The sequence below is a fragment of the Boleophthalmus pectinirostris genome, unplaced genomic scaffold (genome assembly GCF_026225935.1).
Source record: "Boleophthalmus pectinirostris isolate CB_2022bp ecotype Guang Dong unplaced genomic scaffold, ASM2622593v1 HiC_scaffold_8, whole genome shotgun sequence".
Lineage (NCBI taxonomy): Eukaryota > Metazoa > Chordata > Actinopteri > Gobiiformes > Gobiidae > Boleophthalmus > Boleophthalmus pectinirostris.
In genome coordinates, this window is record NW_026571515.1 from 31383428 (window position 1) to 31397692 (window position 14265).

Sequence of the window (14265 nt, forward strand, 5' to 3'; positions counted from 1 at the left end):
CACTAATGGAGCCCCAGACACAGATAGGCACCCTGACCTTCTCTAGCGCTGTGGACGTGTGTGGCTAGTTAGAGCTAACCAAACTTACAAAACCCGACTGGTGGTGAGAGCTGTGAGTGGACAAGGACTACTGTATGTCCAGTCTCTCATTAAGTCCCCACGACCTTATCCCTTGAATGTGCCAGGCTTTAGGAATGACTCCATGTGGCCAGTGGTCCGACAGCCCAGTGCAAAGCTCATTAAGAGAGAGAACAAGACAAGACAAGAGCAATGAAGAGACACGTTCTATATTGTGAGCCGTGCAGTCGTGCTCTGTGCCTGCACTGTAGTGTTAGGCCTCGCTTTCACACGCTGTGCACAGGCCTGATAAGAACACCATTAACATGAAAGGATCTTAATTGAGAGGGGATGCTTCATGGAATGTGGATGAGGCGAGGAGAGCAGCAGCAAACCTTGTTCTTTTCTGATAAAATTACCCAAACAGAGCAGAGAGCTTCAAAGCCTGTTTTACTGAGGCAGAGAGCTCGGGTGTGGAGCGTAGCCCCACATCTGTGCCGGAGCAGGGAGAGCAAATATGGAAGCAGATGAGAATGTTCTTTAGGGAGAGCAGAGCAGGCTACAGAGAGATCCACTTCAATGCATAATATCAAGAAAGCCGACGCAGTCAATTGTTTTGTCACAAATATTCAACATCAAGGCGTAAATGGAGAGTAGGTGTATGTGATAGTATTTTGGTCTGTGCTCCTCTCTGTGCATCTGCCTACAGTCAATTATAAATAGCATGTGAATGAGTGTCTAGAGGCACATATCTGTATGTCGGCTGTGTGTGCACATCAGTATGCACACAGGAGGAGCAATGAGCTGTGAGTGTGTGAGTGCATCTGCTATTTCACTGCATTCTCTGTGTGTGCAGCCACTACATACAATCATGTATGTATGTTATCCTGTGTGGTACAGGTACAGGGCCCTGCTCTATGGACCTGAGGAACTGCCCTGGCACTGGCACAGTGATGGATGGCATTAAGTGCCAGTCATTAAGCAGCCTCCTGGCCTCTGGCTCTGAGGTTGCACTTTTAAACACGGCCCTCCTCCGCCTGTCCCCAAACACTGCTGCTCATTTCAAGGTCAACTGCCTCCATGGTGCTCCAAGTTCACCTCACAAGCCACAAGACTTCTTTTGTTTGGAGCTTTATCGCTCAGAGCCCATGGCTGTTTTTGGAGAGAGGGGGAGGATAGAGTTGCCTCGTGCGCTCTCACAGACCACGTGCAGAGTAAAGAAGACGCACGCTCAAGTAAACACAACTGTACCTCACCCTGAAAGCACCCGCCCGGAGCACCTGTGTGACTCACCGTCTGACACCCCCTCAGACTGCGGGGTGCAAGCCTGTTTAGAGAAGACACGCTCTGATAGGCTGCTTAGAGAAGAGACGCTGTGATAGGGCTGTTTAGAGTCTCAGTTCAGCCTCTGCTGCACTAGTGTCTGCTTTACTCTGCTGTCTGCTCTAACACTGTTCTGGTGCCAGGCACGAGTCAGGCCCAGGGTGAGAATCTTTCTGAAGGACTCTCACAGAACAGGACTGTTTCCCTCTGTCCAAGGACTTAGAGCTACAGAGAAGTAGCTCAGTGGGGGAGCCACCTCTATACCTCACTGTCTTTCCCTAACTACCTTGTGCATGCTCGGGTCGGGATGATATGAAAGGCTCCACTTGGAACTTTTGAGGAACAGGAAGAGGCCGGCCTGTTTGAGTGTTTCAGAGGAAGCCAGGGGCTGAAGCCTGTGATGTTTAATTCAGGAGCACATAATCACTCCGATGGAGTTGAGAGCAGGGCTTTAAATAACTCAGCTTAGAGGGGCAGAACTGCTCAGCACTGGGTTAGAAGAATGTGAGAGTGTAAGGATGGACTTGTTTGTGTACGTGCTTGTGCAGATGTGTATTTGACTTCCTCTGTCGAGGAACACTTGTGCAGGAGAGTGCTCTCTTTCTGTGGAGTTCCTCCTGCTCTGAAATATTGTATTTGTGCTGCACAACATAAAGGTGTTGAGTGTGAGCCATGCCAAGTGTCTGAATGCATTACAATGAGAGTGCAAAAGGGCAGCACTGAGGCAGGATATGGGTGTATAGAATATATGTGGGCATATTGTGATGCCAGGCGGGCGGCACGCATAAGTCAGCAGCCCCTTCAGCTCAGCTCACAGTTTACAGCCGGCACTTTCCTCCTGAGGCCCTTCCAGACGACTACACTCTCCATTAGCTCTGCCCATGTGAGAGGCCGCGGTGCCAGGGGCAGCTGACACACTGCTATCACCAGCTCATGTGGCCACTATAATGGCCCTGGCTCTGCCTATAGCACTCACACTCATACACAGCACTGTGCAGGTGACAGAGGGCAGAGGGACAAAGAGAGACAAGACTTCATTCTGGTGTCATTCTGTTTGTGTCTCTCAATCACCTCTAAACTGTCTGAGCCTTCTCCACTCCCTCTCTCATTCTCATGTGTTCCACCAGGGCAAAGTGCACTTCATTTGGGCCTAAACAGCTAATAGCATCTCTGCACTGCCTCTTTTCAGCTTGGTCTGTTTCATATCAGTGCTCACTCACTGTTTCTGCACAGGCCTTTCTCCTGGTGCCAGTCGACATCGCGCACTATTTATGTGCGCTGCCCGTGTCTGTGAGCCAATCAGGGCTTCACAGGAGCAGTCAGGAGAGGGCCGGCCCATTGAATCTCTACACAGTCACTGGGAGGACTCAAGTGTGTCCAGCCTGGCCGCTATCTGCCAGGGCCCCAGCTCATGGGACAACAATAGATAACACAATTTGTTTGCTTTAACAGCAGCAGTGTCTGAGCATGTGGGAGAAGAGTCTTATTCAGCTGGCTCTTTAAGTGCATATGACAGGTTAGGCTACTCATTTCACTATAACATTATTATAATTAAAATGTACAAAAACCTTGCCTCTTGGTTGGACATGGGTGACAGTTGTGACATATGAAGAGGTAATTCCATAACAGTTACCTAGCAACTGTACTGTTAATGAGGGCCAAAACGTGTCTAAATTGCACAGTATTTATGTTTAAGCTAATGAAAATAAAGAAAGACAGCTTTATTTTCCAAGGTTTATACTGGCAGAAAACAATGTCTTCCTTGTGCTTAATTGTCTCATTGCATTTTGGGTGGATTTTCAGTATTGATGACATAGGCACAGGTTTTCCATTTTAGAACTCACCACTACTTTCTGTATTTTTGTTATTTTCTTCTCAACTTTTTCCACACATTGCCACTTAACTGATCAATATTTACCACAAAACCAAGAAGTAATTACAAAAACATGAAAACCTGCCATATGCACTTTAACTATAGGCCTATGGAGCATACAGCGAGAACAGCAGAGGCCCTCCGTATTAAAGGTGCTCATTATTATCACTGGTCTGATACTGGAGCAGCCCCAGAGCTCAGCTTGGCAAGACCTTCCTGTGAGACGCACAAACAGACAAATACACACCATACAAATGGATAATCAAACGTCTGCCCCTGGGAAAAAAGAGAAAACGCTCAAATGGTTTCCTAGCAACCGATGGTGTGCACTGGGTCTGCATGAAAAATGGAAAATAAAGACAGTGTGTGTGTGAATGGCTGTATAAGCGCCACAGAATGAAAGGATGAGTTAAAGATAAACAGAGCGGTTTATAGGTGAAGTGCAGAGTGGTCCCAGATAACAAGAGCTGAATGGGATATGAAAAGGTAATGAAGAGAAAAGCACCATCACCAGTCTGCCAATCTGATGAGACGCACTTCCCCAGGCACTCACCAGGGGCACTGTTGTCTGCAGCCTGAGCTCTGGCTTCACACAATTAAGGTCAGAACTGACAGTCACAGCATTCAGAGGGATCCCCATAACTAACTCTGCTCCTAATGTTACATCAGCACAGAGAGTAAACCCACTATATAAAAATAGTACATATTAGAAGAAGCTTAAATGTAAACATGCTACACTGACACCACACAATGAGCTCAGAGCCTAAACGCAGAGAGATTTGATGAGTTTCACAGTAAAACACCAGTCATCCCTTTTAAAGTGATTTATATAGACGCAGAAGCAGTTTGTCTGTGGGCAAGTGGGTGAAATAGGAAGAGCAAAGCCGCGTGTAATAGTGTTGTGTGTTTCCCTAAGATATTACTGTGTGTAATTGTGTGTGTGCATGTTACTGTGTGATTGTGTGTGTGCATGTTACTGTGTGTGATTGTGTGTGTGCATGTTACTGTGTGTGATTGTGTGTGTGCATGTTACTGTGTGTGATTGTGTGTGTGCATGTTACTGTGTGTGATTGTGTGTGTGCATGATACTGTGTGATTGTGTGTGTGCATGATACTGTGTGATTGTGTGTGTGCATGTTACTGTGTGTGATTGTGTGTGTGCATGTACTGTGTGTGATTGTGTGTGTGTGCATGTTACTGTGTGTGATTGTGTGTGTGTGCATGATACTGTGTGTGATTGTGTGTGCATGTTACTGTGTGTAATTGTGTGTGTGTGCATGTTACTGTGTGTGATTGTGTGTGTGCATGTTACTGTGTGTGATTGTGTGTGTGCATGTTACTGTGTGTGATTGTGTGTGTGCATGATACTGTGTGATTGTGTGTGTGCATGTTACTGTGTGTGATTGTGTGTGTGCATGATACTGTGTGTGATTGTGTGTGCATGATACTGTGTGATTGTGTGTGTGCATGATACTGTGTGTGATTGTGTGTGTGCATGATACTGTGTGTGATTGTGTGTGTGCATGATACTGTGTGTAATGTGTGTGTGCATGTGTGTTGTGTGTGTGTGATTGTGTGTGTGCATGATACTGTGTGTGTGTGTGTGATGTGTGTGTGATTGTGTGTGTGCATGATACTGTGTGTAATTGTGTGTGCGCATGTTACTTTGTGTAATTCTATGTGTGCATGTTATATATGTGTGATTATGTGTGTGCATATTACTGTGTGTAATTCTGTGTGTGGATTTTGCGTGTGATTGTGTGTGTGCATGTTACGTATGTGTGATTGTGTGTGTGCATGTTACTGTGTGCAATTCTGTGTGTGGATTTTGAGTGTGATTGTGTGTGTGTGCCATATTACAGTGTGTTATTGTGTGTGCCTGTTATGTATGTGTGTCTGCATGTTACCTGTGTGTAACTGTGTATATAAAAATGTGTTAAAAGGTGACTAACATTTTTTTTTGGTTATGCAGAATAACAAAATTACTTGTTAACATGCCCTTAATATTAGATAACAATTAACCCATGCACTTTCAGCCCAGCAGATTCAGTTAGCAGTTTACTGTTAATTTATAATGAATGTATTATTTATTTATTTATTACTGTTACATCTGTGTAATTGTGTGTGTGCATGTTAGTGTGTAACTGTGAGTCCACATTAGGGCACATTACCATTAGCATTACAATATTGTTGCCTCCTCACCTTACAATACATATCCCAATTGTAACTGTATATGCACATGTTCCTGTGTGTAATCTTGTGCTGGCTACATATGTGTGAAAAGAGGAGAAAAGCAGACTATCTTCATTCTGCAGCTGCCATAGAGAGGCTTCCCAAAACAAGCGCGGGGCCGTGACAGAGACAGAGCGGGCGCTGCCTCCTGCTGGTGTAATAGGAAATTAATTGAGACCATCAATATGGTATTAATCATTAAAGCACAGGTGCTGAGGTGGCACTTCTAACTGCTCCACTGTTGGCTCTGCTCTCACTAAAGTTTGACCTAAAGAAAGAGGAAAGAAGCTAGCATTTAAGGTGGTTCAGATCCAAGTGTTTATCTAGCAATTATCAAACTTTTACACAAAATCTTTAATGGCCTTCTTTAAGCTGAATTTGACATTTGCTTATTGTGATTTAAAATTTCATATATACTCATCTAATAACTCATTAATTCATATCTTCCAAATAGGACAAAACATACACTTTAAGATATTTTCAAATGCCAATATTCCTTTGGGGGAGTGTTGTTTAAACACTTTTTAATTAAGGTCACTGCATATGTTTTGGGTCTAATTGCAACAAAATAAGCTGTTACTTAATTGAATGTGAGTTTGTGTTGCGCTGGACCTTAAATCACAAAATGTCAGGTAAACTCGTGCTAATACAGAGCCTGGAAGCCATGTTGCTAATCCTTGGCGAGGTAGAACATATTGAGGGTCTGGGCGCTAGTGTTAATCAGCCACAGGAGAGCCAAATTGCAGCAACTACATTAAGCCGTTAAGCACACCACGTCTCCAAACTGTTGAAGGTATCTGACTGCGATGAATGCTGGTGTTATGAATAAAACATGACAGAGCACACTTCAGATTGGAGTGAGCACGCAGGCACACTCACACACACGCCCCTCTGTGCCGTGTCGCTCACTGGCCCAGACACAGAGACAGCTGTGCACAATGAGTCCGGGTTCAGCCAAGTGAGAAGCCCCAAACACCAGCAGCACGCCACCCACAACTACCACAATGTAGTCTGCTAACACTGAGCACTTTTATGGGGAGATGTTTGATTCTGGTGACACTTCAGAGACAACCATATTCAGAAATCCACATGTATTTTGATAACAGTTTTAAACGGGCTGATAAAAGGCAAAAGATTTTTACACAATACTTGGGACTACAAGCTTTTTCAGTTCCAATACCCATACCCATGCATCTGTTTCCTTTAAAAAAAAGTAAAATATAGCAAAAGTGATGTTATGTCACTGTTATTTATTTCACAAGTAACTACACATCGATTTTGTATGAGTAAAAGACACACTATGTGACCACACCAGGATATATCAGAAGAACCGATATATGGAAGCCAATATCCGATCAAGCTACTTCTTCAATATTGGTGCAGATATCCGATAGATTTCTACACAATACGTGAATTTTTGGTATATCTGGTATTTCAGAGACTACATGGTGTCCCTCATAGTCCACCAGTCTAAACAACATGAACTTTGGCATTAACAAAAATCACACTTTTGTTGCTCATCGTATTGACATAGATAGAATGACACCGTATTGACAATGATATTCTATAGAGTATGTAGGTTTGTAACAAGTGGTAAAGCATGTAGGGCTATGTATGTCCCCCATAATGCTTTAGCTGATTTTTTTTTTTTGTTTATTCACAATCATTTTCTTTGTGTTAGCATTTTGTGAAATGTGTTTGCAAAAAAATATATAAAAAAACACAAAAAGAACCCCTTGCAAGCATTGATACCTGCTTGTTACTTCGATTTACTTATAGTCTATTTTAAAGCAACAACAACCCTATGTCCAAACTAGTCCACCCCCTGCTCTCCTCCTCACCCCTCCTCATTTATCTCTCCCTCCGGTCTGTCCATCAGTGTCAAACCTGATCCCATGAAATCTTTATAATTCCTCCTCTGTGCGATAAGATGGAGATTGATCTGGATCGAAAGGCAAATAAAATTGGCAAAGGCCGAAGTCAGCTGAAAAGACAGCAGGGTGAGGAGAGTGAAACAGAGGATGAAAATGGAAAAAAAAGAGGGGAGAAAGGAGGAGAGAAAAGGCATTAACAGGGGTCTGGCCTTGAGAGCGTGGAGTAATGAGTGCTTTCCTGGTGGCAGGCTGAATACAGGGCAGAATATGGACGGGCATCAGGAGCAGTGTGATTGATTCAGACTGTGAGGCTCTGTCTTCTCTTTGATTCATGGCTGCCATGCTTCACTCAGAGCTCCTCGCTACACTGACACGAGCCAGGTCCCTCTGCACCCCCCTCTGAGACTGATACAAAACAGCAACATCTGTTTAAGGCTTTTTTAAATGTATCACACAGACTTAAAGCTGCTCTGTGTAACTTTTCTGTTGAGGGGTCTGTCACCTGTTGGTTTCCATGGCGATGTGATTTCTCTAGAATTCTCCATGGGATTAAAATCACTGCAAGCAGGTGACATCATGAGCCTAAGTTACAGGTCACATCTGCTTAGAGGCGAGCCTGCCCACAATAATGCATGTTTTCAATGTTATTTTGTAATTGAATAAATGCAAGCAGAGTTCAAGGGTAAAAAAACAAACAAATAACTTTTAATAACCTTGATAAAGCATGAACACAGACTTAATTTATAATGAAGAAATAGTTTAGTAGTAATAACCTAACTCCTAGCTCCTTCATAATAATATAGTCACTAAACCTGAATCATTCTTAATATAGTTATTATGATTGAAGTCTTTGGTTCATGCATTATTAAGGCTTCAGTGTACAGTATGAATGTGTGTTAAAGTCATACTGTGGAACTTTCCAGGCAAAGCAAAAACATCTCCCTAACAAAAGTTACACAAACTTTTCTTTAACTTAACTTTCACAACTTGAAGGGTGCATGTAGTTTCAATGTAAAGAGGCCATAAGGACACATGATGGCTAGTCCCTCTATACTGTGCAAACATGGGAGTTACGAGGCAACGGCTTCAGCTTCAATTTACGGCTCCTGGGAGTGGAACAAAATGGAGAATGATGTCATCAAATGGAGCGTTTTCAAAGGCCAGAGGAGCGTTGGGGATGGATGGGAGGACGAAGAGCTTTGATGCCTGTCCCACAGCTCTGCCCTGCTTATAGGAGAGGAGCGGAGCGTGTGAAGCCACAAGGGACAACCCCGAACCCTAGGGCCCCTCTCCTCTCTCCCTCCCCCCTGTCAAAACCTCCCTATCCCGCAATGATCAATACAGTGCTCTAATGACCCCGGACAGACTAGCTATGCCTACGCCCTCTCATCTCCACTCATCACATCGCCTATTAGAACTTCAACCGCAACGCTATCTCCTAGCATTTACATGTGTTTTGGCGTCCCCCTGTGCACACTGTTATACGTTTCTATTTTTGTAAAAGGTGTTTTTGATTCCCTGTAAATACACGAACAAGCTTAGACGTTAAAAATATGTCTGCGAACAACAAGATAAGAACATCCTGGAAAAGGCTACACCGACATAAACCCTGGTGAATTATAAGCGCTATGCATAAAGTTGAATAATTCCACAGCTTTATTTCTGTTATCTAATTGGCCCGTCTTTTCTCTTTCCTTAATAAACTAATGAATATGGCGTGGCCTGGGCGCCGGTTTCACACACACAGCAATAAGCAGAGATGCCTTAAACCCCAAAGTGCATCAGAACAGCTGAATAATTTGTAAGAGAAATAATTACGGGGCAGAGGAGCAGGCATCAATCGTAGCGCCGACAGTGCCCTAGCTGGAAACTACCTCACCCATAAGCTAAGGCTCCATTAGGTATTGTCTAGGGCCTGCAGGCTAATTTGTTTGCATCAATAATACATTCAAAGGATTTATCTAACTTGCAAATGAGTGTTCATTTACTGGTCCAAGAAGCAGGAGGAGAGCAGGCAGCGCGGAGAAGGTGTGGAGGGAGGAGGCAGCTGGATGGGGCTATCTGGGACATTCTTAACCCTTTCATGGCCCAGAGAAAAAACAGGTTAGTGTGAACAATATATGGTACTATAGAAAAAGGTAGTCATCATAGAAGTAACTTGAGTAAGAGTAAAAAAAGAAGGTTCTGGTTGTGGTATCACAGAAGAATAAACTATGATATGAATGAAAATTTAAAAAAATATGAAATGTAAGGTTAAAGCAACTTAAACCACCAATTCCTTATTTCCATGGAGAAATGTTCCACAATATGACATCAAATTCTTCATGGAGACAAGCAGTTATAGGTCAGATCTATGGAGAGCAAATCCACTCACCCAAACTAAATAAATGCTCAGTATAATAAATGTCATATCGTGGGACATTACTCAAGTTCAAAGTCAATTTAAAAAATGAAATCCATTCTTTTCTGATTATAAACTTGACAAGTACACTACCGGTTAAAAGTTTTAAAACACCAGACTTTGTCCAGTTTTTTACTGTGTACTGTCTACTGTTCAAATACAAGTTACATTTAATTGGAAATGTGAACCTCGCAAAAAAATCACATTTCACAAAAAAATCCGAATTGAGCATTAAGCCCTGCCTCAAAACATATTCTAAACTTTTGATTCATGAACGTAGCCACTTTTGCCAGATATAACAGCTGAACACACTCGTGGCATTCTTTTTACACTCAAATCAAATGTTCTTCAGAAAGTTCTTCCCAAGTCTGTTGCAGAAGTTCCCATAAATGTGTGGCACTTGTAGGTTGCTTGGCTCTGTCCAGTTCATCCCAAAACCAGCTCGATGGGGTTAAAGTCCACAGACTGTGCTGGCCGCTCCATGTTTTCAAACTTAACATCTTGTTCTTTATTTCTGAGGAAGCAGAGCTTGGGCTTGTGCTTTGTTATCTTTTATCTTTTTTTAACCTCTGGCTGATCAGTACTTAGTTTTGTACAATTTCAAGCTATTCATTGGACTTGCATGACTTGAATTGCAATAAATAACTGGAAAATATTGGGTTTTCTAAAACTTTTGACTGGTAGTGCATTTTTCTACGCCAAATACTTTGTTTTACGCTCACTCAGGTTACTACTTTTTTCTAAACCATATATTGTCCACTCTTCCCTTGTCTTGCTTCAGGTCAAGGTCAGGGTTAAGTATGTCCCAGATAGTCCCATCCAGCAGTCTCTTCCTTCCACACTTCCTTTTGTTATCTTGAGTAGAAGTTCTTTAAAAAGGTGGGTAAACTGAAGCGTCATAATGTGCTCATGACGCTATGCTCCTCACAATCATTAACCTGGACATGTTTGGAGCAGGGCCAGTGTGTATGTAGGACAGAGACGGGCCAAGGAGCCACTCACCAGAACTTGGAGAGGCATCAGAAGTGCATCTCCTCTGTACTACCTTCTGTATTAGACTGTCTCTGATCAGGAGTCACATGACAAAATGACAAAGAGCGGAGCAAGAGAAGCCCCGGGTTTGTACAACATGGTGGGCCGTCCTGAGGCAACTCTGCTCTCCCATTGGTCTTTGATCACGCTTTTACCTCCCACAGGTGAGATAAAAAGAGATAGAGAGGGAGAGAGGGAGAGGAAAAGAGGAGGAGGAGGAGGAAGAGGAGGAGGAAGGAAGATGGCCATGAACATATGCTGGTTCTTGTGTGCCAAACCCCAGTGGCACCGCGGCCCACGCACAAGCTGCACCGCTGCTTCTGCTGCTGGGGCCACTCTGGTCCTATCACCCACATCACACCACTGCTTAGTTAGATAGAATGAGAGAGGATGAAAGGGGGGGTTGTGAGAGAGAAGGAGAGAGAGAGGAAAAGTGTGAGAGAGGAGAGAGAGAGAGGAAGAGAGAGAGAGGGAGAGAGAGAGACAGAAAGAGGGAGAGAAAGCAGGAAGGAAGTGAGAGAGGAGGGACGAGAGAGAGGAGAGTAAGAACAGGAGCTCTCCAGTAGCTCACACACACATTCACGTTGACAGAAAAACAGATTTGTTTGGGCATAGCATATGATTTCATGTTTATGTAATGCGAGAGATAAAAATATTAAATGAGGTACAAATCAAGGTCTGGCATTTCCAAATAAGAATATAACCAGGGATGGAAGTGGTCTGATAAAACTACTCTTAAAGTACAGTTTCCTCAAAAATAACTCAAGTGAAATGCATCTCACGACTATCTCTTCTGCAGGCTGGCCAATATAATGGTGTATCAAGTATTAACATGAACTTAAAAACTTCAATATGCAAATGTATTGTTATATACAATAAACAAAGACTTAAATCTAAACAATAAGTAAAATGTATTGAAAAATCCACCTCAGACGTGCATTGTGTTGTGCTCCCATAATCCATAGAATATGTGTAAAACCTCCACACACACATACACACACACACATACACATACATATGGTGACAGCTGCTGAGAGGCTGACTCTTATGAGCACATGATCACTAAACCTGTTCTAAACAGTGACAGAAGAGCTCTCTGTGAGGTAAACAAAGAGGAGAACATGTAAATGCCTTGTATTGTAGCGCTAACCTTTAGAACAGCTTCACACCAGCGCTGCTCTGCTCCTTTGTGTTTTTTATCTACAAAGTCTTCTCCTGAATCCTGTGACTTGTGCAGTTTGGGCTTTTCTTGGACACTACACAGTGGAAACAAAACACAGTCTGGATGCACTTTTTATAAACTTTTGCCTTCAGCTCAGTCTGGCCACACTTTCAAACAGAAAAATACTGCTATTTTCTACACTGAAATCAGGGCCTGAAAATATCACTTGTATGGTTCTGTAATACATGGAGTTCTGATTGTGATTATTGCTCCAGTCGATTACACGTGTAAAATAACAAACCAAAACGTTACATCTTTTCCTCATCTACAGGGGACTTTACTAACTTTAGTCAGTACATAATCATTTTCTTATTTCAATTATGAGCAACACTAATTGGATTTTTCCCATAATCATACCTTCTACAGTTTTGTGATTTATGATTTGCAAGAATGAACATTTTTGTTGTTACAAGAATGGTTTGTGAGATTGCTGTAAATGCACATTACTTAAATAGCAGATTATATTCTAAACCAGAACATGGCTCAGTGCATTCTAAAGGAGAATACTAGTTATAATTTGCAGTGTAGTACATCCCTGAAGGTATCATTAAAATTGACAGTGGAAATGTAATTTTTGAGCACCACTTTAAAAATGCACTGAAAGGTCAGGCAGTAACATTTTTACACAATACATAACACCATTTTCATTTAAGTATGAAATAGTTTTGGTAATGATCCTTTTACCTCCCTTAAACTGCTGCAGCCCTGCCAGGCCTTTTCACACAAATGAATCAAGTCATGACTGACCGTGGTTCAGACTTAGCACAGTGGAAGAAAAGAGAGAGAAAGGCAGCAGAAAAGGTGGATTTTTTAAGCTACAGCACAGAAATATAGCACGGAAATAAACAATAAGTCAAATTACATCATAAATTTGCACCATTGTGTGTGTGAATGGGTGAGTGGGTCCTTGATGTAAAGCGCCTTGAAGGTGGAAAAGTGCTGTATAAAAATCGGACCATTTACCATATTTAATAAATTCTATAAGTAAACATGCAATATACAATGCATGAAATGGGACTGTAACTATTATTTTGCTAATCTTTTAATCTGTCAGTTATTTTTCCATTTCATTAATAAGTCATTAAATTGTGAAAGCTGGATAAGGATTTTTGTTTCCTACATTTGAATGATATTAAGCTAAAACTATGGATTGTACGGCCCTAATATTATATAGCCACACATTGCTTATGGATACTTTGCAGCAGAATGTCGTCAACATTCCCTGAGGAAATGATGCTAACTGTAGGCACGGCTCTGTTTGAAGCTCTTTTGGACTTTAAACTGAGCTTTGTTTTAACACAATCAGGCACACAGAACTGGCTTAGCTGAAACCTGAAAATGAGTTGTTTAAATCCATTTTGTGTTTTGCTTCCAGACTTAAAATGTTTTTCTCTGTCACCATGGTAACTTCTAAACATTCCACCATACACATAGATGCAGAACACCCCCAGCTTGATGTCACTGCAAAATATCAACAGGCCTGCAAAGATGAACTGGAATAATAATGTCTAGTGGGTTATTAAAATCATCCTAAAGGAGCAGAGCCTGTTCCCATACCACAGGCCAGGCTCTGCTCCTCACAGCCACACTTGTAATAGAGCCATTTGGGGGCAGCAGACACAAGAGCACCCTCAGACACCCAGACGTATAATAACAAACGCTTGTATAACAGAAATCAAATTCGGCCTTCATCTTGCAATCTGAGCCTCGCAAACTCAATTCCCCTCCGCCGTCTGGCCGCGTCCATGCCTTTTCCATGTGAACAAATGGGGTCAGTATCAGCACATCAACATCCCCCCTCCCCTCTCTCCCACTTCCTCCTCCTCCTCCTCCTCCTCCCTCTCTCTCCTCCATGGCGGTGAGTGGATGCCGTGCGCCGCTGCATATCTACACAGGGATGGCAAGGGCACAGAGGAGAGAAAATCAATACTATATCTCAGCACTAAGCACAATCCCAACCAAAAGCAGCTGGAGTTTGCAGGTTGCTCCATAAACTGGACGGCTTCATCTGGCTCGCTGCTGTGTCGGTGGATTGCTACGGTAATGCACTAGAGCACAAAGGGCCCGGTTAGAGGCTCGCCAGACATCCTAACACACACATATACACAGATTCACGCACGCACACACACAAGACCAGCCGGGGCAAAGGGAATGGAAAAACCAGGATGACAAATACACTTTACTCACAAGCCGGAAAACCACCACCGGAACATTTAGCCCTGTGCTCTTACAATAGGCCTTTACACTCAGA

The 14265-nt window shown here is 42.8% G+C and overlaps 1 protein-coding gene across 1 annotated transcript in view; it reads right to left on the minus strand.

Moving 5' to 3' along the window:
• Window positions 1–3418: 3418 nt before the first annotated feature.
• The window catches only part of LOC129412350 (calmodulin-binding transcription activator 1), a 277417-nt gene continuing 266570 nt past the window's right edge, over window positions 3419–14265 (minus strand). Inside the window, exon 8 of the mRNA XM_055165928.1 lies at window positions 3419–3469. Coding sequence (XP_055021903.1) covers window positions 3419–3469 — 51 coding nt within the window. The remainder of the gene's footprint in view (window positions 3470–14265) is intronic.